The 26,979-nt window shown below is 39.4% G+C and overlaps 1 protein-coding gene across 3 annotated transcripts in view; it reads left to right on the top strand.

The window, feature by feature from the left end:
• Positions 1 to 26,979, top strand: part of atrnl1a (attractin-like 1a) — a 308,853-nt gene that overhangs the window by 40,835 nt on the left and 241,039 nt on the right. For all 3 annotated transcript variants that reach the window (XM_084948292.1, XM_084948294.1, XM_084948293.1), the window contains 6 exons: positions 3,496 to 3,704; positions 6,685 to 6,859; positions 6,945 to 7,032; positions 9,372 to 9,618; positions 14,428 to 14,611; positions 17,716 to 17,870. In XM_084948292.1, the coding sequence (XP_084804418.1) occupies positions 3,496 to 3,704; positions 6,685 to 6,859; positions 6,945 to 7,032; positions 9,372 to 9,618; positions 14,428 to 14,611; positions 17,716 to 17,870 (1,058 nt within the window). The remainder of the gene's footprint in view (positions 1 to 3,495; positions 3,705 to 6,684; positions 6,860 to 6,944; positions 7,033 to 9,371; positions 9,619 to 14,427; positions 14,612 to 17,715; positions 17,871 to 26,979) is intronic.

Consider the following 26,979-nt stretch of genomic DNA (forward strand, 5'->3'; position numbering starts at 1 on the left):
CTGTATATTCCAAAATTAAGCAAAGGCTTTAAGAGTTTTTGCAGCTTCTCATTATCATCTGCTGCCAGACTTTGACTTCAGCTTGTAGTGGCATTTGTTCCCTGGGGCGACAGAGAGAGACGATCACAAATTTTTGTGTGTTGGTGGCTGATTTAACAACCGTGATCACTGATTGGGATGACGCCCACTCATGTGAACCTGGTTATGTAGGGAGAAAACTTGGAAAGACATATAACTGGCAGCTGTGTGTGGATACTCTCCCAGGAAAACAACACAAGAAGAAGATTTTTCACACCACCTAGCTTCTTGGATTTGGTAAACCACATGCACTATTAGCTACACTAATAGTGTGTTCAGAGACATTGCATAAGCAGGACACATGACATTTAAAGAAAACTTACCAGGAAGCCTTATAATGCTCTCCAATGTTGCTCTCTATAAAACCACAGTTGAATTATGAGCTCACAGTAAGCCGGTCTCCATTTCTGGCTGTCTGTTGCCGGTGGGGACAAAAGAATCCAAGGTCACTGGGAGAAACTCACGTGATGGGAAAAAAAGAAGAAAGAAACAAAGCTGAAATACTTTCAGCCAGCACAGATCGTGAAGACACCATTATGTGGCACCACCTGGTGAGGGGCTCAACATGTAATGGTAATGGTCAAGCAAGGCAAAATTATATTCTATAATCACAGCTGTGTCATCTGAATTGACAACAATGATAACTTACATCCATCCTCTTATCAGAAACTTTGACACAATCCACAAAATGTTCTTGCTGCCTATGGTGCAAATCCCATGTCTTTTTTTCTATGTATGCTTCCAGACACCTCTTTAGCTTTGGCACGTTACCTCTTGGGCTGAAAGCCGTTGAAGTTCCCAGTCTGATGAAGCCATAAAGGAAGTTGTCGTCCTTTATGGCTTCATCAGAAAAGAAGTTTTCTTTTCTTTTTTTCCTTTAGCTGGTTTTGTGCACACCATTTTTCTATCTTCTCACAAATGCTCATCACTGTCAGGCAGGGCCTTTTATATGTAATAATATAATAAACTTAAATATTATTCATTACTTTTGTGGTTCACACAAAATCTCAAGTGTGGGATGGTTATGGCTTAGGGAGGTAGAGCAGGTCATCTACTAATTGGAAGGTTGGTGGTCAGGGAGGGATCCTTGGATATCCAAGATTCTGAACCCCAAGATGCTCCTGATGCATTCATTGGGGTGTGAATGTTAGATAGAAAGCACTTAGATGTGGAAAAAACTGCTTGTGTGAATGGGTGAATGGGACATCTTGTATAAAGTGCTTTAAGTGCTCCAGTAGAGTAGAAAGAGTGCTATATACATTTACCATTTACTCGGAAGGCCAGCCAGTCTGCCTCGCCATGCCAACTGGGAACGGTGTAACATTGCTGGTTTTTGTTTCCTGGCTCTATTAAAAGCTCAGTTGTACAGGACCATTCACACTGTTCATGTAGATTTCTATCACCCCTAATGTTAGACCAACCCACTTTGTGCAATTAGTGATGGTCATTACTGAAAACTGAATGCTATGTAACTCCTCCCAAGCTGGACACCTGCTTGGGAGGAATACGTACATTTACACAGGTTCTTCTTAGCACACACATACACATACAGACGCACACACATGCCCACGGAGAGGAGATGAAGGTTGTCATGACAACACCCTTGTTACGGTAGCAAACCAGCTTTTTGCATTAACAAAAACATGATTCTCCGCCTCTGGTCCTTCACATCTTTCCCCCCAATTTTTCTATCTCTTTCATCTCAAGCTTATCTGATATTCCATAGAAACGCCTTGTAATGTCGGTCTCAGTGCTTTTTGTTCAGTTTTGATTTTTATGTGCAATTTCTTTGTTCCACCTCCGTTTCCCATTTTCAGTCACGTCTGTCTTTTTCTTTGCGTTTTCCTCGCTGTGTCTATAATTTATCTTGTTTAAAATCAGAGGTAGTTTAGCTCCATCTCTATTGTGTGTCACATTGTTTATTTTTGCATAACATTCAGTTAGATTTGGTGGCTTTTATCCAAAGCCACTTACAGTAAGCGGATTCAAACTTTAATGTAAGCAGACTCAGATGGCATCAAAAACAGGAAGTCCAAATCTACACAGTGATGCCTTCGTGGTCTCTGGCTTTGCTTTGCATTTTTAAGGTTCTTCTTCTTTTTCAATACATAGTATTGCATTTGTTGTGACTGTTATTGTTAGGTTGAGTTCTGATTCCTCATTTCATTTCATTATCATTTTTTTGCATGCTTAGTTTACTCTTCAAGTCTTATAGTTTTAAGACGTCTTTAGTGTCACTTTCTATTCTGACTTTGCTGTAATTCACTCAGTAGCTCCTATTCCTGTCTCACCTTTTGTGTATCCCCCCAGTCCCTCTTGTGTCTTGGGTTTTATTTCCAGTCTGACTGTCTTGATTATGTTCAGCTGTGCCCCTTTCCCATTTCCCACCTGTCTCCACTTCCCCAATCAGCCCTTTTTGTCTTTTTGGATTGTGTGTTGTTTCTCCTGAGTTCCTTGTGTAAATTTCCTGTATTTCAATGCCAAGTTGTTTGGGGTTTTTTTTGTATGTATTTGGATTATTTATCTTTTGTTGTCTTCCCAACAAATCTGATGTTCATGTGATGTTTCAGTTTCACGCAGCAAGACTGAGTGAACATTCTTTGCTACATTTTATTTAATAGTAAGAAATAGTTGATGTACTGTGTGGTTATTTAAAAATGATACAAGATGTTTGTATATAAAAGCCTTGAGAGGGAAGTAAGAGAATAATATATCCTAGGGATGCATTTTTCTTTTCTGTTCATGTGTGGTCATCAGCTAGTTTTTGTTATGTTGAAGGAGAGGTAAGAAGATTGAGTAGTAGTAGCACAAACGTTATTGGCTGATAGTCTTGAGTTTTGCCAAGTGTTTTTGTTTTTTTTTGTTTTTTTTTTTTTAGCTGGAAGAAGCAAAACTGGATTAGCTTAAAATGAGAAATTCAAAGAACTGATCAAAAATGACAGCAGGACTCCTGATAAAAGAATTAAGAAGATTTGATTGTCTTGCCTCTTTAATGAGACGAGAACCTCAATTTTTACCGGGGTTGATAACGAGGAAATTGGAAGACTTTAGATAGCAATGGTGGTGAAATACTCACTGAAGTTAGTGACGGTTTTGATGGTGTTGGGCATACCTGCTGAACAGGCGTTCCAGCAGATATTGAGCATGAATCCACTCTAAAGCAAATAATACACACATCTAACATGTAAATGTAAAAAATAGCAACTTTGGTTATCGGTAAATTTTACTATAAGTATATAAGTAGATGACTGCAGTCGCCTCAGTTAATATTTCATGAAGCATGCACAATATCTCAAGGCCACGTACTCATCTAAAAATAATATCTGGCCCGTCACAGTCAAGTATTCTCTTTTGCTCATGGCTCTCCATAACCTTGAAGATGTTGTTTGACTTTCTGGCTAATTGTGTCTCCCGCAGGATAAACTCTTGTCCCAACAACTGTTCGGGCCACGGCAGATGCAGCACTGCGAACTCGGTCGCAGGACGTGTGTACTGCGAGTGCGAGGAGTACTGGAAGGGGGACGCATGCGACATCCCTTACTGCAGAGACAACTGTGGCAGCCCAGATCACGGCTACTGTGACCTGACCGGGGAGAAGCTGTGTGTCTGCAACGACAGCTGGCAAGGTAAGAAAACGGAAGGCTGAATTTTATTGGGGAATTTAAAACTTAGTTTAGTGATACATAGTAAATGAGGATTTTATTGGGGGAAACTTGGCTTCATGTGGTGCAGCCAGGATGGCAAAACAGGCACTTTGGCTTGGTGCTACTGTAATGGGCTTCCTGAGTGGAGTGCAGGTGAGATGATAACAGAGAGGAAAAGGATAGGGATAGTTTAAAGTGCTATGTCTGAACTTTCAGGACCTTATTTATTAATTCACGAAGTGTTCACAAACACAGTAACCACTGATCCAGTAAGTATTTTATACACTGATGTCTACAACTGTAGTCTAAAATGGGGCAAAGATGACTCTGAGATATGACACCATGTTTTTAGAGATGCTTCTTATTGGATTCTAGTCATGCAAACACATTTAAAACGGTTAATTTAGTCCAGTTTCATGATGCTTTTTTTTTAGTCATCAAATGAACAAATGAGCTCAGTGTGAGTTTTTTGCTTATGCTTTCCTTTTGGTTTTGCAGTTTTCAAAATTAATATGAAAAGCAATTGAAAGCACAATCCCAGTGTCCTCTTGGTTTATGCCTAACACAATGCTGCCTGATTCAGTATTATTTAATATCATAAAATATTATACGGGATTCCCAGGGAAATGTTCCCTAGTGGCACAATATATATCTAGCTTCATTGTTTGTTTTTTTTTATACTGCAGTCATAAACAAATCCCTCTTGCGGCTTCACAATCAACAACTTTATTTCAAATGATGTTTTCTGACTGAGAGTGATTTTTAGATTAATTTCCTTTTATAAGAAGAGCGGCTTTTCTTGGTGCTGTTCGCAGGGGTTTTATCATTTGTAAAAGGCTTTTGCATGAAATGAAAGTAACTGTTAAGTCACATTCTTCAGCCAGTATTTACATCTTCTAAAGCACCGGTTACAGATTTACGTGTTTCGGTTCAGTTTTTGCAGTTAAAACATGGATAATCACAAAAATCTGACCAACTGCATGTTCATTCGAGATTCAGATCCAGTTTGATCCTAAATGTCTAACAAACATATTAAGAGAATACATAAGAAGAACAATTCAGCAGACAACAAAGTCTGTTGAAGTTGGATGGTGAAGTGCTGCCCCCTCCTGGAAGGATAATGACAGCACAAGGAGAAAGGAAAACCAACTTTTTCCCATAAAATGTTGTTAAAAACAATACAATAAAAATCTCCAAGAATGAAGATTAAAAATGGATGCATATTAAAGACAAAAAATAAATAAATAGGCAAATATCAGTACAGTATACAGTACAGTGATGAACAGCAGGCTAAGCAGTATTTACCCAGTGCTGTGTCTGTCAGTTACATTTTAGTTTTTCAGAAACAAGACACCAAATTGATGAACTAATTGTGTGTTATAACTAAACAGATTAATATGAGAGGTGCTACAGTAGGAACATATTGCTAAATTACAATGATCGCACACTCTGTGACTCGTTAAATAAAGACCCAGTTTAAGTACAACAATAGGAAAAAATATTAAAATCATTTAATATTTAACACTTCAGTTTTAGGGATATGTATGTGAGTGTAAAATTCAGCAAATATGTTGTCTATTTCAGTATTTGCTTTAAGTTTTTTAGACACAAAGACATAAGACTAATCCTAAAATCAAAGGGGTGTGTGTGTGGGGGGGGGGGGATCCTACCTGCTCACAACAATGCTTGTTGATTTATTTATTTATTTATTGAGTAATGAAGTCATAATTTGCACAAAGAGATATTGGTTAACATATTTTTTTTTTTTGGTGTTTTGACAGCCACAAAGGTATCATCTCTGAACCTACCTAAGTCACTTGAAAACAATTCAGATGGACTGTGCTATCCATCTATATGACAGTGAATGGGTCAGATTCTGAGCTTTGGGATTTAGCCTCTTATTTCTACAGATCACAAACTGTTCACACAAAAGCAACAGAGACACCAGTGAGGCAAAGTGATGTATGTGTATCTGTCTGGTAATGAGTGAGGTGGAGACGGATACAGAGCCTCGGAGCAGGCATCAGAAACACAAACGGGTTTTTAATAAAGGTATTGGTCACCATGGAAACCACCAGTTGGCAGCACCAAAAAAAAAAATGTTTTTTTGCATTAATGGAAAGAGCATTTTCTACAAAGAAAAGTGCTGAATGCGTCTGTGATCGAGTGCTTTTCATTTATCTCGTTTTCTCACGTCTTGCTTTAATCAGACTCACCTGCAATGTTAGAAAACCCTCATTTAATCTGTAGAGATGTGCTTTTATTCTCGACTGCCATCTGAATAAGCTCTGCTTTGTGGTCTGTCAGTTTTCTCACTTTGTAAAGCACATTAAAATATTTTAACTCAAAATAATAAGTAAAAAAAGAATAAAATCATTTAAAATAAAGTTTTTTTTGCATTATATAAATAAGTAGAAGCAAAACAGTTCACTGAAGAAAACACGATCAATTAGTGAAACTAAAGAAGGCAAAACGGTGACGATGGGTAGAAGGGTTCAAGGAAGAGCAAGAAAAAGGTAAAGGTCTGAGGGAAAAGTATAAGCTTTAGAAAACAATGGACAGATGCAGTGAATAACAAAAATGTATATTTTAATAAAATGTATTGTAGAAGTGGTCTTGTTTTTCTTTTTCTTTTTTAAAAGATATCTGAGGTTGCTCATCTGCTCATAAATGAGCTCGAGTTTGTGTGTTTGGTGCCTATTCATAGAACAGCCACTAGGTGGCACCAAAGTAAAAATAAATAAATAAATAAATAAATAAATAAATAGACTGGCAACCCGTTAAGGGTGTTCATAGGCTACAGTTCCCCCATGACCCTGAACTGGATAAGCACAATAGGATTTATAGATTGATATTTTGAGAAAACTGAATTCATTTGCCCTTTACTACCTGTAAAGTAAATATTGGAAACAATGTTTGTACGAATTCCAAAAAGTGAAACATGTCCTTTTGCCTCCATCAGGTCCAGACTGCTCTCTTTCCGTTCCCTCCACTGAGGCTTTCTGGGTGCTGCCCAGCATTAAACCATCTGCTCAGTCTCTGGGTCGAGCGTCCCACCGGGCTCTGGTGCATTCTGGGTTGATGTGGGTGGTGGGAGGTTACTCCTTCAACTACTCCAACTACCAAATGGTCCTCAAGTAAGACACATCCATCTAACTTATTAGTCGACTGTGATTGTCTTTGAGCTTTTGCACTTTTCCTACTCTTTCCCTTTGTTTAAAGCTACAACCTAGAGACCAGCACGTGGGATGTGGTGCCTGTCAGCAGCGGCCCTCTCTACAGATACGGACACTCGCTGGCTCTGCATCAGGTAATCCTGCTAAGGTTTTATTTTTCATCAATGCTAAAAACAAGAAACAGTATCATGTTTTTGGTACTACTCCATACTACTCCACAGCAGTGAAAATGTGGACTACAATCAGAAAGTTTTAGTATTTATTCTGGATTCTTAGCTTCGTATGCTGCCTTCCTCATGTGCTTACCAGACAGTGTTGAATCATTATATTTGACTATTGTTGTAATGGAGTGGTGCAGTCAATTAATAGACTTCCTCAGTACAGATGTTCAAATTAAAGAATTAACTGACTGCCTTGAATGCGTGCTTCTCTTTCTTCATTTTGATAAATATTAAATAAGTCTGCTTTGACATTGTATATATCATTTAGGGGGGGGGAAGCCCAGACAACAAACTGATTAGAAGTGTATGTGTTGCAGTCCATGTCTAGAAACAGCTCTTGCTCTCTGAAGTTATATGGGGTCATTTCACAAGACTGAGGCGTTTCTAGGAGACTGGCCCATATTTCAGCTTACCTATAAAGAAATGAGAACATCAGAATCATTCATGTGTCTGCTATAGATCAATCACGCCAAAGCCAGGAGCATCAAATGATGTGTCGCTGTCCAAATACTGGGGCGCTTACTTTTTTTTTAGCGTGGAAGGAATGGTTTAATGGTGGAGGACAGGAGGGAGAATGAAGAAAAACATCTCGTCCTGCTGTGCTGAAGGTGAGATTTGATCCAGAGGAGGTCAGAGCGTCTGACTGAAGCCTGCTGATGATTTGTAGCCTGCAGTAACTCCTGGCTTGTTTACTATACGCACAGCTTTAACTTCAAACCCACCCTGTTACTGTGAAGGTGGATGAAAGGAATCACTTTGCTCCATCGGCAGAGTTTCTTTTGAAACGTCTTTGACTTGAGGACAAAGCAGACGTGCTTTTGTTTTTTTCATGAGACACTCATGTCTTCACGTCTCACCCTTTAGTTTCACACTGGTATTTTTGGTTACTCACTATTTTAGGTGATTATGTTTGGCAGATGGGAATCACACGATGGCTGATGGGTGCATGGCAAGATGTAAGGCTGCAAAAAAGAACAGCAAACAGTTTTTTTTTCATTTACAGCTGTTATAATGAATATATTCATATTTACAGTTACTGACTAAATATTTACTGTGCCAAAGGTGTTTGTAAGCATAAAATGCATTAATAGCTGTGCTTGAAAGGTTCACAGCAGCTAAGTGCTCCTGCAGCAGCACCTGCAAAGACAAGTGATTTTATTAGCTGATGCTAACAGACGCCATATTAGAACCACCTGCCTAATGTTATCAAGTTCCTCCTTATGCCACTAAGTAAACTCTGATCTTTAAAGGAGCTGTGATGTTTTAAGGCACCAGAAGTGTACAGCAGGTTTTTGGGGTCCTTATTTGGGCTTGTATTGATACTGTCAGGGTGTAACATGTACACTAATCAGGCATAACATTATAGGCACTGGCAGGTAAAGTTTATAACACTGATTACGTCTTCATCGTGGCACCTGTTAGTGAGTGGGATATATCAGGGAGCAGGAAGAATGGGGAAGCATAAGGATTTTAATGGTTTTGGAAAGGGCCAAAATGTCATGAAAGACGACTGGGTCGAAGCAACTCCAAAACTGCAGCTCTTGTGAGATTTTCTCGGTGTTCAGTATGAATCAAAAGTGGTCCAAGGAAAGAGCAGTGGTGAACCAGAGACAGGGTGATGGGCAGCCAAGACTGAAGGCTGGCCTGCGTTGTCTGATCCAACAGACGAGTCGAACGTGCTGGACGAACAAATCCAATCCAAAGAGGTCCCACTTTGCAACTTCCACAATTTAAGGATCTGTTGCTAACATCTTGGCGCCAGATACCACAGGACACCTGCAGGGGTTTAGTGGAGTCAGGGCAGTTTTGGCAGCTAAAAGGGGGACCAACACAGTATTAGGCAGTTGGTCACGATGTTATGCCTGATCGAGGTGCATCCCTGAAGATCACGCAGCAAAAAGTTGAAGCAAGATGATCAGTTTTATTCAGGTCACTAGTTTACTGCAATCCCCACAAAGTGGTCAAAGATCAGCAATAATATTAAAAACATATTGATTGAATCAATGTCTGGATGTTTTGTCTTTGTTGAACGCAGTGCTGTCTTTTGCTGCAGAAGACATTTCCCATTAATGATGATGGGGGTGGTAAGAACTCTGAAGTCTTATTACTATCAGACAACCAGGGGGCCCATCAGAAGGTCTGCTGACTGCTCAAATGTGATTAGATATTAGAGCTCAGGCAAAACTTCATAACACTTCCACAAACATCACATCAGTCTAATACGAAATCTGCCTCGTGTTTCCCTTGTGTAGGATGACATCTACGTGTTTGGCGGGAAGTTGGAAGCAGGTCCTGCTAATGTGACAGATGAGATGTGGGTGTTCAACATCCCCAGGCGTACCTGGTCGTTACGGAAACCAGTCCCTCCACCTCCTTATGCCCTGGAGGGACACACGGCGCACGTGGTGGAGCTGGCCAATGGCGAGCCAGTGATGCTCATCATTTTCGGCTACTCACCAATCTACAGCTACATCAATAAAGTGCAAGAGTACAACATCAGTAAGTGTGCTTGCTGAACGATGTGCAAAAATATCATCGTCCTTTAGAGACTTTTCAGTTGGTTTTCATTGATGTAAGCCGGACAAAAGGAACTTTCACAAACTGCTGATATTTTCTGTAGAACATTTTTTGAACTGGTTGGACCATAATTAGGTGCTTTTAGGTGCAAGTAAAAGGAAAGCCGTTCTTTCCTTTTACTTGCTTCCTTCTACCATTGGATGTTAAATGTGGACAAAGTTTCAAGCAGTGACAAAAGCTTCTGACTGCTCTGAACTCTCATATAGTAATAGCTTATGTGAGGAGGGGATTCTGCACTTATGGAAGCCAGAGGAGGGGCACCCAACCGGTAGAAAGGCTTATGGTAAAAAGACTGACTGACTGATGACTAAACCTAAAGTGTCTTGTTCCAGAAAAAGTAAAGACATAGTAAAGAGTCAGTATTTTTTAACTGAAAAAAAAATCTAGTGGACCTATGTTACTGCAAATCTATCAAGAAGTCTAATGTCATGAATTCAATAGCTGTCAGTAAGAATACTTCCACTTGTCCTTGAAGTGGGCAGTTTTAAAAGCACGAGGACTACAGGTTGTGTGAATTCTGTGAATTAAGAGAAGATGAGAACGTGTTGAATTTTCTTCTTTGTCGTTATAGTGATAAGTTAAAAAGACATTTAATTAAAGTCTACGTTTAATTAAATGTCCTTTAACAATTCAGAAATGTTTGTGGCACACTGGTGATGACAGAATGAAATGGGTGCTTTAATAATTCTGGTGTTTATAGGTTAGCAGTCTTTGCTTAAAGGTTATGCTGCTACCCTGGCTTTGCTTTCTGGGTATGTAATGCTTTGTTGCAATCTATCTGGGCTGGGCGTGTTGTTTTATGCATGGCACAACAATAAAATCCAATAAATGAAGCCAGAATAAGAAGAAAATGAGCAAAATACATCCATATTCATATTCTTGTGAATGGAGTGGGCTGCAATTGGCATTTGTTTCCGGTTTGACACTGCTTTTGTACAATTTTACAATAACATTGTACTGTACAGTATACATGCTGTTTTAGTACATAGTGGAGTATAATGTAATTACCACACAATAGTCAGATATGTGATAAACAGCCTTGTGTTTCATTTCAGTTTGTTTTGAACACAATTGTGGCCTAAAGACTAAAATGACTGGAGAAAAACATCAAGCCAGACTATCTAAAAACTGAGAAGTACAACACGCACAGGCCCGGAAATCTCTTAGTCCCAGCTTTGCGTCTGTGAGCCATACTTCCCGAAGCTTCTCTGGTTGAATTTAAAACACCGACTACATTAGAAGACTTTTCTTGAAGAGTGCAGTTTTGCACAGTTGCAGGCTAAGTGCTGCTCCCTGATAGCAGAAAGGTTTTATGAGTTTACTCTAACAGTCCATGTATGACTGATTACTGATTTTATTCTGTCTGTGATAGATGAATGTGAGCTTGCACAGTTAACGGTGTGGACTAAAGCCACACCGTAACCCTGGTTGGCTGAGGGCCTGAGGAAATAGATGGATGGTTCTAGTTTTTCAGGTTGAAAAAAATCTTCTCTAAAGCAAGTTTACTGCTATAGTTTTGTCTGTGTAGCATCGCTTTCACATGCTTTTAAAATAATGTTGATATTGCATTTATCATCAGTGTATATCTGACTCTGTGTCTTTATGGCTGTATAGAGGATGGCGGTATTGTAATGTTGTACACCAGCTGATGGCGCTAGAACCAAATGTTTGAATAATTCTGGAGAGGAAAACACACAAGCATACACATATTTACACACTTCCCGCAAGATGCACAGCACAGACTGAAAAGCAGAGGTGTGTGCAGCCACACAATCTTTACACACACCAGTGCACAGAGCGTGGTCATTAAGAAGAGGTGGCACCTAGGCTGGATTGTCTGGGAGAAGACAGTGATTAATGAATCCGCTGCATCCCCTCACTCCTGTACCTCCTTGTCATCTTGATTTTTTTTCTCCCTCTCTCCCATCCCTCCCTCTGCACTCTTTCATCTGCTCCTCACATGCTTTCTTTCTTTTTTAAATCTCCCTCTGTATTTTTCTTTTCACCTGCCCGCCTCAGCTTCTGACCCCCTCTGTCCACATCACTGTGTGTTCCTCTGCCTCACCTTCTTCCTTCCTTATCTCCGCTCAAACGTCTATCACTTTCATCTTCACCCACCTCCATCGATTCCCTCCTTCCTCTTTCTCTGACAGTGTCACAACGTAAGTCTGCACTGAGCATCATTAGGCTTCAGAAGGAGCAAGAAGGAGTCAGTGTAGTGTGGAAATGAACAGAGGGTGAGTCGAAGTGAAGTGTAAAATATGAGGTAAAGGGATTTAATGACCACTCGGAGAAGCGGGTTCACAGCAATTAGCTGTGAGAGATGTGATAAGAGTTGACCTTCTCCTTTCTTGTCGTCACTTCAGTGCTGCCTTTCCTCCTACCTCTGTTTCTCTTGTTCTTTTATGCTATTTTTTTCCACTCCAGGTGTGTGGTCGGCTGTCAGTTGCTCGCCGGCTTTCTTTTCTCCTGTCATTTTTCCTTTCTCAATTGAGTACAGTTCAGTGAAGCGTTTTTTGGGCAAAATGCTGTCATTAGCAAAGAGAAATCAGATCGACAGGCCACTAAATCATTTCAAGACTGATGTCAATATTAATATATAAGACGAGAAACTCTGGTCTAAAAGATGAAACAAACTTTCCGCGTCCCTGCTAAACTATCAGAGTTTTTCCCTCTGTTGTCTCTCTATATACTTCCTTACTTCCTTATTTGGTTTGGTTTTTCTGTATGTTAGTTTTGTTTAATTTATAAAATATACACCAAAAATACAGGAATTTTGTTCTTCTGGCTGCTACCATCAGGACCTTATCTCTAGCATCCACTCTGTCTCACCAACTCTTAGCATGTCTTTCACTACAATCATTAATTTTCTTTGTCTTCATGGCAACTCCATATTCAAAATCCTTTTTTCCAATATATTCACTATCCCTCCTCTGCACATCTGCCTTCGTGGCCTCTGGTCCTTGCAGCTTCACTGTTACACCTGTCTACCTCTCATACACATGCATTCTGTCTTGCTTCTACTTACCTTCCTTCCTCTTCTCTCAAGTGCATGTCTTTACCTCTCTGGACTCTCTTGTGCCTGCTGCCCACAGATCACAATGTCATCTGCAAACATCAGTCCACAGAGACGCCTGCCTGACCTCATCTGTCAATCTGTCCATCACCACTGCAAACAAGAAAGGGCTCAAAGCACTGATGTAATCCCACCCCCACTTGAACCCATCTTTCACTCTAACTGCACACCTCACCACTGTCTCACTGTGCTCATACATGTCCTACACCACCCTCACGTACATCAATGCCTTCTCTAGATCCACAAAGACACAGTGCAATTCCTCTAGTATTCTTCCCCATCAACACTTGCAAAACAAACAACGCATATAGTATGCAAAGTAAATGCAAAGTGCTCTCTTTAACTTTGCTCAGTTTCACCTAAGCAGCATCGATCTTTTCACAGGTAATTCTCATATATGGTTTTCTTCCATTTTTGATCTACTGCAGCATATTTTCAAGGGGGTTATATGCTATAAGAGGCCAGGCCAGGAAAAATTCCTTCATAGTTTGCTGTGTTGTATCCTCAGTTACTTTGATACAGTGGCATCTGCTGTGATGCTTACACCTCTGTGTGGTATCAAACTAAAGTTAACACTTGTGAGACTTCATCAGTTTGTAATTGCAGAGAAATGGTCAATTCACTTTGGGCATGTCCTTTTCAAGCAGAACCTCAGAAAAACTTAAAAGTTTAATCATTAAAAAAAAAAAAAGATTTGGAAAGCGAAGACTGAAAAAAGAGCATAAACAGACAGACAACAAACAATATAACAATAAACAGAGTTCATGTTGGTGGGCTGGTAACCGCTGACCTGAAACATTCAGCTCTCTGGAGCCAGAGATGCCTGCAGGAAGGTACAGAGCAGGCAAAGCATGATCTGTGACATGAAAAAGGCACAAAGTTAGTGACATGAAATATTGCATGGAGCGTAAAAATGAGGCATTTTATTTTCTATTTTCGTTTTATTTTTATTTTATTTTGCCTCCAAATACCTTAGAACTTTGAAACAAATTTAGCTATGGTGTAATGAGCATCCACAATACCAAATAGATCTGCTTTTTCTGAATTGTATTTTATGGCGCTCGCTGTGTTGTTACTATGAAGGAATGCAGTTGTTATGATTTGTAATTTTAAAATGTTTCCATTTTCCTTTTTGTACAAAGTTTGTGGAGTGTTCAGATTTGTGTTTCTTTTTTTTGAAATTGTCATTCTCAGATTTTGAAAGAATCATGAGCAGTTTCAGTTCAAATGCACTTTCTCCTCCCTTTTCTGTCTCTATTTTTGATACTATGCTTGGTCTCAGAAAATTCTTCTTAGGCTTTGTTTGTTTACTTTCTTTTATTTATTGGGGTTCATCTGATGACGTAACCCCTGCCCATTTTTAAAATCATTTTTTATGCACCTGAATTGATCTTGGCTCTTTGAAAGGCCGCTTTTAAACTGAAGAAACTCTAATTTTCTGTGGTCTCTCTCCCTGTTTGGCTCGCTCTCTCCTCTCTTTGCTTTATATCACCTCTGGAATAAAAACTGCTTTGGCTTTTCACTGTGCTTGCCAAAAAGCAAACTTGCCAAAGCATAAAAAAACATTTTAAGTGATCAACTTTGATCTTTCCACAGGGGTGCACTCCATTAATCAGCCCCTCTCTCTGCCCCCTCCCTGTTTGTTTGTGTCTCAGGGTCTAACTCGTGGCAGGTTGTGTCTTCCGGAGGTGCAGTGGTCCAGGGAGGTTACGGTCACAGCAGCGTGTATGATGAAGCCAGTGGCTGTGTGTTTGTCCACGGGGGATACAAGGCACTAAATAACAACAAATACGGCCTGGTGGACCACATGTACCGCTACCACATCCACACAAGAACATGGTGAGAGCACATTAACAGTACTATGGATTTTTTTTTTTTTTAATTGCAAACATTTCTTTTTAATGCTAAATGGATATGATTTCTTCAGCATCAAAGAAAAAAAAAAAAGAAATTTACTTTGATGTCCATGGTAAACATAACAGCTGTCTGAATCATGGTTATTCCACTTTAGCTGTTTGTCGTGTTCAGGGCTATACAGAGGTTTGACCAATCCCATCATGCACTAGGTGAGTGGTTTTCTAATTGGGGTGCAGGGACTACATAGTGCCTGTGACTGAATTACATCAATAACACAAGTGAAATTAGTCCATTACTCTTTCCCTCATTATCTTTTGGCCATAGCACACCATGCACTCCATGCACTCTGTCATGAAATCACTCACTTCTGTGAGTTTGCAGCAAGGTTCCTGCTGCTACATGGCTTGGCTCAGCTTAATAGCTGGAGAGTGTTTAGAAATATGTGAAATATACACAAGCTATCAAAAGTAGTGTTTATATTATGTTGGCGTCTTAAGAAAATGTCCTCACTGGCTGCAGAAAAGGTCAACCCTTAGTTTAGATCATAGGCAGGGTGCATCCTGGACAGGCTCACAGAACCAGCATAAATATTCAAACATGTTTTGAAGTTAATTGAAATCCAGCAAATCACAGCTCAAACATCACTCCACTGTAATCGTGTTTTGATTCACATGCAATTTACCAAAAGTAGATGTTGGTCAGCTCGTGTCCCCGGCCTGTTCACGTACTGCAGTTTTAAAGCTGCAGGTGTTTCCATTAAAATGTTCTTCTTTACATTACAGATAATGATTTTGTTCTTTTTAACCCTGCTGCTTTTCCTGACAGCTGATGTCATTAGTCACTCTGAGATGATTAAAACATTACTTCCACCCTGTTGCCTTTTAGACATTATTCATGCATTCTCGCAGCCTTTAGAGGACTTGCATGAAGGAGAGATTTTCATAACAGAAATTTATGCAATGTCATAATGCGCCAGAAACAAGAGTATCCCTTGAGGAACAGTTCTTCACAATGGGTGTATTTACCTTTGATATTTTCCTATTTACCTTTGTTAAACGTTGAGGCTAAAATCATTGAATTTAGCAACTTTGTTACACAGACCAAGATAAATTTGTGAATGCAACAGCGGTGCGTTTGCAAATAAGCCTGTTATTATAAAGATATTGTACTGTTTACATCACAGCTTAATAAAGAAATGTTTCACCATATAATAAAAAAACATGTTTAATAAGAGTTCTTAATAATAGTAGTGAAAATATGATAATTTATTGTAGCCTCGTGTCTTAGAAGATAAAAGAGAGTCTGCATAAAAGCTGACTTAATAACTAGTTAATGTGATAATATTAATAGTTCTGTGTAATCACTTTAAATATACACAAACTCTTTCTGAGGAAGGAAAATCACCAAGTTCCTGTCAGAAAGAGGAGACTGGAGTGAGAATGCAAGGATCTGCCAGGAGCTTTGACCTCAGATGAACTCTGACAGATGGATTGGTGAAAGTGGATGCTGGGCTCTATCGTGCTCTTAACATCTTTTAATATACATGCGCACAGTGGACACACAAGTAGGCATACATTAACAAATGCTCACATGTGCATGCAATCTCTCTGTGCCTCTCACTTTCCAGCTGGAATGTGTTGTTGGAGTCGAGTGTCACTTGAGCTCTTGGACTGATGAAATTCCCAGACTGACACATCCCTGGGTGTTCCAGTGATTTATACTTCTCCCTACCAATGTAAAGATCATCTGGCCTCTGTCAGTGTAAAGCTTCTGACAGGCATCCCACAGCCTGACAATCTTTTCTACATGACATCTATATGTTAGTGGTTTCCAACTGATTTGTAGCAATTAAATTTGTCACATATACTGGCCAGTTTAACTCCTATTCCAAACTGTTGGACAACACATTTTGCTTCTGTACAGCTCTACAGTAGCTTTTTTCCCCCCCATCTTTTCTCGTGTTTGCTCCCTGTAGATGGCTGCTCTACAGGTAACCCAGGATTTGCTCAAACCTGGAGAACTGCCTTCTCTTATTTTTCACCCTGGTCAATTGAATAACCTTGAAAAAACACTAAAGCTTGATGATTTTTGCATCCCTGGGAGTGTAGAAGCCTCTAAAAAATATCCTAAAGAGTTTGGTAGCTATTCCAAAACCTAGTCTTTGGTTTTGTGTTTATTATACTTTGCTTGATTGTTGGCTTTTTCTATATTCATTATGCTTGATTTTACATTTTTATAACCTTGTAATGGTGTGGACTCCTGGTCAGCTCTCCTTTTTTAGAAAAAAAAAAGTTTAGATATTTACATTTATTGGCAATGTGACCTTAATTGGATTTGTTAAATTACACATGTATTTTTTGTTTGATAAAAATGTTTTTAATATCAAGATATTTCAAGCTCTTAGAAGTTGTAAAAGTGACCAGTTTGTTGTTTTTTGTTTTGTTTTGGGTTTTTTTTATTTTGTTTTTTGGTCAATATTTTAGAATCAATAAATATGACTTCCATTCCAGGTCGCTGTTTCAAGACCATATTTAAAGTATGTTCTGAGTACTCGTTGCCTTTTCACAATAGAGATAACGACGCTGCTCGTACATATAAAAAGTCTCACATAAAGTAGTGTGTCTAGTTTCAGTATGAGAAGATTTAAATCAGTTGAAGGCAGGGCAGAAAATCAGCATTGCTGCAGTAAATTAAGCCACAGATAGACACTGCAGTTGTTCTCTACTTTACAACCTTTGACCTCAGAGAGATTGGACACCACAGACTGAGACCCCCTACAATGTCAGGGGTGTGTGTGTGTGTGTGTGTGTGTGTGTGTGTGTGTGTGTGTGTGTGTGTGTGTGTGTGTGTGTGTGTGTGTGTGTGTGTGTGTGTGTTGCTCCTGTGAAAGAACAGTTTGTATGAAGGGCAGTCACCACAGGCCAGGTCACAACCTGAGACAGACGCCATCAGTTGCAGTACATGCATCTATGGACACACATGTCACGCAGACACACGCATAGCTGACAAATTGATGCTTTCCTGACGTGCCTCACATTGCTGATTAACCCAACTCTGTGTGGGTGTGTGTTTGTGTGTGCACGCAGGTTAATCCTCAAGGAGAGTGGTTTGGCACGGTACCTCCACTCGGCGGTGCTGCTGAGTGGCACAATGCTGGTTTTTGGGGGAAACACTCACAATGACACATCTCTGAGCAACGGAGCCAAGTGTTTCTCTGCAGACTTTCTGGCTTATGATATTGGTAAGAACAAGTCACATATAAACAGACACTTTCACATAGGTGGATGCTAGATTTTGAAGCAAATGTTGGTGTGAACACCAGTTTTCTTGTGCACAGCTATCAAAGGTCAGCCACTTGGCAGGTAGGTTGTTCCAGCTGAACACCTCTCCAGAGTTCTCATGTGGATTTAGTCATGCCAGGGTCTTTTGTATCTTCATGTAATCCAAAACTGACTTAATAATGTTAAGATAAGGCGTCTGTGGGTATATTTCACCGTCTCTTCTCACAGGCAGATAAGACAGTGAGATATTTTTGCTCCACTCCTTGTTTTTGAGTTAATTTGTGATAAATTATATGCCTGCCTGATGGTATTAGTTATTATTGATTAATAACTGGAACATCTAAAGGTGCTTTCATTTATTTAATTCTTCCTCTAAGGCTGGAAAATAGGTCCTTTCATTGAGTGATCTGGATGGAATTCACAGAATGTCTTTTCAGATAGATTTCCTATTTTCTGTTAATTTGATATAATACTACTTGGAACCAAAACATTCAGTTTCTACAGTAAACTGTATATAATAGGTGGCTCTAGCATCTGAGTCTCAAAAGTGAAGCTAATTCAGAAGTACCGTAAACAATAATTTTTTCCCCCCACTACCAGCAGGGGGCGACTCCTCTGGTTTCCAAAAAATTGACATGTTTATTTTGTAAATATGGTCCTGTTGTGAGTAAAGCAGAAAGTAGAATATGCTTTAATGTAGAGCTCTGCCAAGCCACAAGTGTGCGGTGTGTGTGTGGTTTCAGCGCCGCTCTTTGTATGTTCAAAAAATTAAGATGATGACAGTCAAAATATTCAACTCAGAGTTTAAAAACCAAGCTTCAAAATCACCACTGGGTGACAACATGGTGTTTTTATCTCTCTTTTAAAAAATTAATTTCACTTTTTGGGGTTTTCTCTTTGATTTTTTTTTTTTTTTTTCTTTTGTCCTTCCACTTCCTTGGGGCAGGGATAGCTCAGTAGGTAGAGTGGCGGCCCCATGATCAGAAGGTCGGGGGTTCGACTCCACTGAACGGCTACCCTGAGGTACCCCTGAGCACCTGAGTCGCTACACACTGCTCCCCGGGCGCTGCATTGGTGGCTGCCCACTGCTTCACTGGGTGAATGGGTTAAATGCAGAGGAACTATTTCCCTATGGGGACTAACACGCACACTTTACACTTTCCATCTGTTGCTGTTAAAAGGCCAGATTTGCCTCGTGCCTACTTTTCTACATATAAAATTGCCTGCTGCTTCTAACCATGACTTGTAGTTGACTAAAAGGGGCTGCTTTAACCCCACATCTACACTCTGAGTGCTCCTGCTTGCAAGGAAAACATGTTATAAAAATTACGTTCTATATCTTATGTACGATAAGTCTACACTCTGTTTGCTCTCAGTTCTGGTATTATTATAAGCATTCAACATATTTATATTCTGTATTCACAGGTGATATTATCTGCAGGGCAGTTCCATTCACTAGCCACTCATAAGCATAATATTCAACTCATCCTGACCATCAAGTTATTAGTCATTTAGAGTGCTTTCTTCTAAAAAGAAACACACGCATATGGTATTTGGAAGCGATTTCCTGGTGTGAATCCAATTTGTGCAGTAACAGCATGTTGAAATGCCCTTAATAGTACATAGAGGAAGCTGCAACGTTACTGCGCTGTGACAGACCTAAAAACAAGCTAAAAATATTCTTGCAGCCAGAAGAGACAGTAAGAAAGAAACCAAGACTGTGTTAGGTTGCGGACACTGCAGTATAGGTATGGAGTATTGATGATTAAGGATCCCATTATAGGCTAACCAGTTACACCATCAACCAGATGGTATGGGAACATTAACGGCCCTTGACAGGGATAGAGAGAGACAACAATGAAAGGGGCTTTAGGTGAGGAAGATGTAGATTAGTTCTGCTCTTCACAGGAGGAAACAGTGTGCAGTAGATAGATTAACAGAAAGAAGGAGGAAACGATAAAGATGTGCGAATATTTATGCAAAAGGTCCTGAAAAAATCGAGTGAATGTGAAATATGAACAGGAAAAAGCAGCATGTTGGCGATGGTGGTTCTTTAACTGTATATTTATCAGCATGTAAGGTCAGCAATGCTTGCCAGTGTCTGTTAGTGGTGAAATAATTGTTTTACTGCAAAAAAAGTCATTCAGAAAAATCGTCTGCCAGTTTTTATACTGATCAGTGTTTCTTTGACTGTGATCAGGGCTGTGAGTGAGACATTCATGGCATAGAGCCATGTGGTGGTGTGGTGGTTCACCTTGTCAAATCTGATTTCTAATCACATGGCGCTAATAGTGAGAGGCAATGGAGACCCTTTTGTTTATTTATTTAAGATACTTTTTAGCTTTTATTATATTCTCGAGGTGCAGAATATGTTAAAAATTTCCGCTTAGCCACAGTTCATCCAACAGATGTCAGTGCAGTATGTTGGGATGTTGCTGGAATTTAAAAGCTCGGAACAAAAGGATCAGAGCCTTAAAACGTCTAAACGGAAATCATGTAGGGATTATACTTGGGAAAAATATATTGTAGATAAAAGTTAATATTTTTAAATATTGTTAGTTAGAATGGTTAATTTTTTTATATTTACTGACTGCAAAGAATTGGGAAAACAATTTTATTGAAGCAGCAGTTATAGATTGTTTATGCATCGCTGGGTGAAATGAGCAAGTTTTTATATCAGGGAAAATGAAACATGCTAATGCTTACCTAGCTTTTTTGTAAGGGTAGGGTCAGGAGCTTGTTATCTCCGAAAGTTGGTGGCCACAAATGTTAAATGTAATCAGATTAAATATTTTTTTGAGTGGATTCATAGAATTACATACACCCAGCACTAGACTTGACCAATTATTCATCTATTTCGCCATCTTTATGTAGGTGATGTTGATGCTCTCCTCTTGTTTTCAAAGTTGCTGATCAGGTTTATTATAGTCTTTTGAAACCTGTCAAGTGATGTCATAACCTGTTGTATTGTCACTTTAACTAAAACTTTAGTTTTATCCAGAAATCTCAATCACTGCTTCGACAGCAACTTCTCAAACTAAGATCCACTAGGAAGCTTTTTAAGTAAGTAAGTAAAATTTATTTATATAGCACATTTCACAGATAAAAATCACAAAGTGCTTCACAATAAGATCAGACATACAGGTTTAAATTAATTAAAAGCCCGTTTGTATAAAAATGTCTTCAGCTGCTTTTTTAAAGGAGTCAGTAGAGTCTAGACAGCGTAAAGACAACAGCAGAGAGTTCCACAGCCTAGGTGCCAGTGCCTGAAAAGCTCGATCCCCACGTGTTTTAAACCCAGTACGTGGGACCACCAGTAGCCTCTGACCTGAAGACCTAAGTGCTCGGGATGAAGCATGAGGTTTCAACAGGTCAGAGATATACTGGGGAGCTTCACCGTGCAGAGCTCTAAAAGTTACAACTAAAATTTTAAAATGAACCCTAAAATTTACTGGCAACCAATGAAGAGAAGCCAAAACTGGAGTAATGTGTGACCTCTTGTTTGTACCAGTTAAGTCTTGCCGCTGCATTCTGTACAGACTGAAGGCGATCGAGAGCTAATTTGTTGAGATACGTAAAAAGACCGTTGCAATAATCCAAACAAGAAGAGATAAAAGCATGAAGAATCATCTCAAGTTCTGCCTTTGACACCAATAGTCTGAGTTTAGAAATGTTTCTTAAATGATAAAAACAGTTCCGGACAAGTTGTTTAGAGTGCTTCTCAAGAGTTGTTTAGAGTGTTTCTTAGAGTGCTTTCAGCCATGACAGAAGGTCTGGCTATAATGCTAATGTGCTCAGCTTTTCCGTGTTTGAGTTGTAGTTGAAAGCTGCAAGTATTTTCTTTTAAATTTATAAAAATGGGCCTTAAAATGCTTTTTTGTACTTGGAAATATCAGCCCACTGTCCAAATCTGTCGTCCTTCCCACTCTCTCTTTCATATTTCTCATCACTCCTGTAAATTACAGAACAACAGGAAAAAAGCGACTGCTGATATTAGAGTAGCAGGTGTGAGGAGGGTGATGAAATAAAGGAGAATAGTGCTAAAGAAGGAGAGAGGGACGAACACGGGGTGGAAGAGAAATAAAGAGTAAATGAAGTAGGGATTTAGGGAGGGGAATGGAAGCACTGCGGACTTGTGAAAGAGAATTACCTAAAGACATTAAAGGTGTGCCAGGGTGAAGATGATGATAAGCTTGTGAACAAAAGGCAAAATAAAAGGTGATAAACAATCAGGCATGGGTTTACAGAACATCCCCATCTTAATGAAGGTGAAAGCCAAATGGTTTCAGATACTGTTTTCGCTCCATCAACGCTTGCAATAAATGTGTGAATTTACGTGTCCCTTAACTCTGTGCAAACACCCCTGTCTTCATAAATATCATAATTTATTCATTACTGCTTTTATCACCCGCAACTTTTGTCCATTTTCAAGCTTGAGCTTACCGGAGAGGCAGATAGAAGCTGCATTATAGTTTAGGTGGGAAGATGAAAAACCAAGAGGAAAGATGATGACGTGAATGATCATCAGCTGGAGAAAATAATATGTTGCAGTCAAATATTTATTTGTTTTTTAAATATTACTCATGTGTGTAACTTAACTGGGCCTTTGCACATTTTAATCTGGCCCACATGTTGCTTTAGGTTCGTATTCATTTTGCTTCACCAAGGTGTAGCTGTGGTCTGCACAGTGACACGAGGGCCGTGCACATATCAGCCTAAACAGACGGGCGAACCTCCACAGCACCTGCAATCTAACTAAAGCTTCAGTTGCACAAGGCCGAGACTCCTCCATGAGAACTATGGATGAACACAGCAGTCTACTAGAGGGATGGAAGCTATTACAAGTGGTTTTCACCGGAGCCATGTATACCTATTGTTGACCATTTTCACCTGGACACTAGCAAGCAACTTTCAGCAATCATTCGTCAACCAGTCAAGACCAACCATAGCAGTCAATGGTTAGGCTGTGCATAAAAATGTTTACTATAATATTTTGTTTATAATTACAGTTTAGTTAAAACTGCATATGTGTCCTTTGTACAAATGTGACATAAAAGGCATTTTGGACATCAAGCAGTTCTGATGGGGACCAAGAGTTTTTCCAGTGTTCTCATTATATTATGCTTGGCTAACTGACTGCTTGAGTTTCCATAGGTAAAAGCTTAAGTATATGCTTGCTGGCTCACAAGACTTTGATCAAAATAGAAAGCAACCAACACTCCTCAGTGTTGTAACTAGAAAAGTGAGCTTTCAAGCTATGATTTTCTCCTAACCATAACCATGTTGTTTTGGCAAACGTTGTGCAAAAACTGAAACTCGAGGCATTTATTCCACAGTTGGAAGTCCTGCTGCCTCTTAAAGGGAGTATTGTTGGTGAAAGTGAAAACGCGTTGTCCATTATTTCTGTCCACCAAAGTGGAACAACCACCATTAAATCAGGTAATAACTGAGTTCTGGGCTCTGCCCTGCAGATTGTCTACTTGTAATATCTATGGCAGTAATAATAGTTAACAACCATACAACAACCTGCTAACATTCAAAACCAGTGGCTATGTTTATGGTAAATGGCCTGTATTTATATAGCGCTTTACTAGTCCCTAAGGACCCCAAAGCGCTTTACATGTCCAGTCATCCACCCATTCACACACTGGTGATGGCAAGCTACATTGTAGCCACAGCCACCCTGGGGCACACTGACAGAGGCGAGGCTGCCGGACACTGGCGCCACCAGGCCCTCTGACCACCACCAGTAGGCAACGGGTGAAGTGTCTTGCCCAAGGACACAACAACCGAGACTGTCCGAGCCGGGGCTCGAACCGGCAACCTTCCGATTACAAGGCGAACGCCCAACTCTTGAGCCACGATCGCCCAATAATAATTATAACACAGAATATATGATAATTTCATAAACACTGAACAGTTGGTTTGGTTTGAAGTAAAAACAAAAACAAAAAAACCCCGTAAACATCACTATCTGTGATAGGAATACTTTTTGGTTAAGAGTCAGCATTGGATAATTATTTTGGTTAAATGAATAATTAGGTTAAGGTAAAGAATGATTATGTTATTTGTTCTCCGAGGCAGTATAAACAGGTTTCCTGTGTCAAAAAACAACTACACTTCGACCCACACTTTATTGTTCACTAGCTCTTTCTTCTGTGTGTGACAGTAGTTTTTAGTTCAATGGCAGTTTTACGGTTTTGCCCTGAATACAAACACCGGCTGCTCTGGGATTTGCTTAAACAACCAGTGCTGTTTGTTTTCTTGGGAGAACAATCTGAAGTATACACTGTGTTACAAAAATGTACGACTTGGGGGTCATGACATTCTGAGACAGCTGCAGGCTGTTTTCCAGTGTGGCTCTCTTCTTGCACATTATAGCGGGCTCCCCAGTGTTATGGACTTGGACTGCATCTTCTGCAATGAAGCCCTTTCAAAGCAAGGATGTCAAGGTTTGGCTAAGAGAACTGGGAGAGCCAAAGTGACCGCTGAGTAAGGGTTCAAATGAGTTTATGGAAAGTTCAAATAATGAAAGGATTGAGTTGGGTGAGAGCAAGACTAGATTGTTTGTGAGGAATGAGGAGGCAAAAGGAAAACTTGAGCAAAGGTGAACCAGGTGTAGGAAGCTGTAAGCCAGCGAGCACGTTTAAGGAAACCAGGACCACACAGTGCTGGAGATTTTAAATTCAGCAATCAGGCTAACCACTCACGTAAGGTGGCTTATTAACTCGATAAGTCAGGCCAGGAAAGGGCCAACAGAGCTGGCAACAGAGCAGCATAATTTACAAAGAAAATAAAACTATAATTTTACAACAAAAATACAAAAAGGCTAAATATTACAGGTTAAAAGTGACACGGCTGCTGCACACAAAGCTACTGCTTGAGAAGAGTTTTGCATGTATAGTATTATTTAGCACTGTGTGAATGTCCTGGCTTCTAATCTGTTTGAAACCAGGACAGATGCTGTGTAAGTTAATAGAAATATCAATTTCACAGTTCTTTCATTAAGACAAAGAACAACCTCACATGAACGCAATTCTGTATTCCATTATATTAATATATTGTTTAGATGTGCGTAGGACAATTTTAGCCTTATTCTTTCAAACTGAAGCTTCTGCAGCAATAAGCAAAGTGAGTTCTGAACTGTCTGAAAGCATCTTTTAGTCAACAGGAAAAACCAACAAACAGTGAAGTGAACATTTTATAGATGCTCATCAGCAAAAGACAGAGTTCAAACCTGACTGTCTGTAGGATCCTCCAGGTGATGTAAGGAGATTGTTTTCCAGACTGGTGAGAAATGACTGGTCAACAGATTGTGGCTATATTTATCTCATAACTAGAACATAACCTGCCTTGGAGCAGGTTAGCTAGGCAGCATACGTTACTACGGTGATCTGCTCCAGTGAAAAGTAAAGCAGTATTATAACACTGAAAACCAGGATTCAGCCCCAAATCATGCTTCTTGACAGAGTTACTGGGTTAATATTAAACCTGAACACGCTTATCAATAAAACTGACTGTGTGTGTGTGGTCAATGACCAAAAATTAAAGAAAAGTTCAAATATAGCAAACAAAACATACACATTAATATATTGATATAAATATTTTTGTTCAACTTTCTCATGTATTTTTTAAATTTGTGTTTTTCGACATATATCTTATTCTTTCTAGTAGAAGTTTATCTGGTGTACGACCTTGATCTTAAATATCTTCTTAGTTTGACAGAATTACTCCATCCCTGTTGTAACCATGTAAACTCAACCATTTCGGGATCCACCTAATGATTCCTTTCACTACAGAGTGTTGTGGTGCCAGGTTTCTCAAGGAATTGATTAATTAAATACCTGAAAGGAAATGTCAGCATCAACAGTTTCTTACAGTCCAGGATGAAGAATTCCAATTAGTGCTGAACAACCGACCAAAACGAAAAGATGTTCAGTTTACTATTGCCTTGGTTTAAGGAAACAAAATAGTTTGTTATGTTTCAGTAGTTGCATTTTTACTTAATGGGATAATTAGACAAGCTAAAAGCTGCACTAGCGTCATATATCAGTGTGGAGTGTGTCGCATGGAATTCCTTTCTTTCCTCACTGTGGTGCAACAGACTCCTCTCACCCAGAGAGGGATTATGTGGAATTAAAGACCTCCGCTGGGCCAGTGTGGTGACTGTTTAACACACTCAGGGTTATGAGGAGCTTAAAAAAAAGAAGAGTTTAAATCTGAGCCAAGAAATGTCTCCTAGCTATAGTTTCCTCCTTCCTGTCTTCATTCTTTCTGTTGCTGCATTCACACTTTTCCTTTAACCCCTGCTAACTTTAGCTAGATCTGTGATGTTTGCCCTCAAGTTAAATTTGAAAACTTCGATTTTTACTTTGTTCTTCGTGATTCCTGTCTTTGGGTTTTAATCATTTACAGATAATGGTACCTTATTAGCTGTTTACTGCTCTATTGGCATCTGCATTTATAAGGGCTGGTAAATTAAAATGTATAAAGTGGAGACCATCATCGTGAGTAACCATCATTTTCCGACCAGAAAGCACTTCAACTTAAATGTGTTTGGAAGTCCACAAACATAACAACCAGCTGATCCGAGCATTGTTGGGCAGAACTTAAGCAAGGAATACGCGACAAAAACCCCTAAAACAAAACAAACAAGATTATCTTTAAATAGAATTAGCATATAGTCTTTACTAAGACAATATGCTATCTCTTTATTTTTCTTGCATGTTTGAAAAAAGAATCTATTCTAATTTTTAACTCACCAACTTTCATTGTGAGTATTGGTCTTAAAATCCTGTATCAATCAATTTCTAAGTACAAGAACCTCATGATGAAGGCATTTCTGAATCTCTTTATAAATGCAAAGAAGTCAGAAGAAAACATCTTCTCCTTCTTGTTACGGTGCTGAAGTTACAGTATTCATATTGGCACAAGGTGGTGTAGATACAGGAAAGGCCCCTATATCTTGTGTCTGTGGCTCCACCCAAACATGAGGTGATGAAAAACACTTTTAACCGCGACATTAATTCTGCATGTGCACAGACAGAGGAATTTAATAACAAAAAAGGA

Source organism: Perissodus microlepis, chromosome 13, assembly GCF_051167445.1.
Source record: "Perissodus microlepis isolate ML-2025 ecotype Zambia chromosome 13, ASM5116744v1, whole genome shotgun sequence".
NCBI lineage: Eukaryota > Metazoa > Chordata > Actinopteri > Cichliformes > Cichlidae > Perissodus > Perissodus microlepis.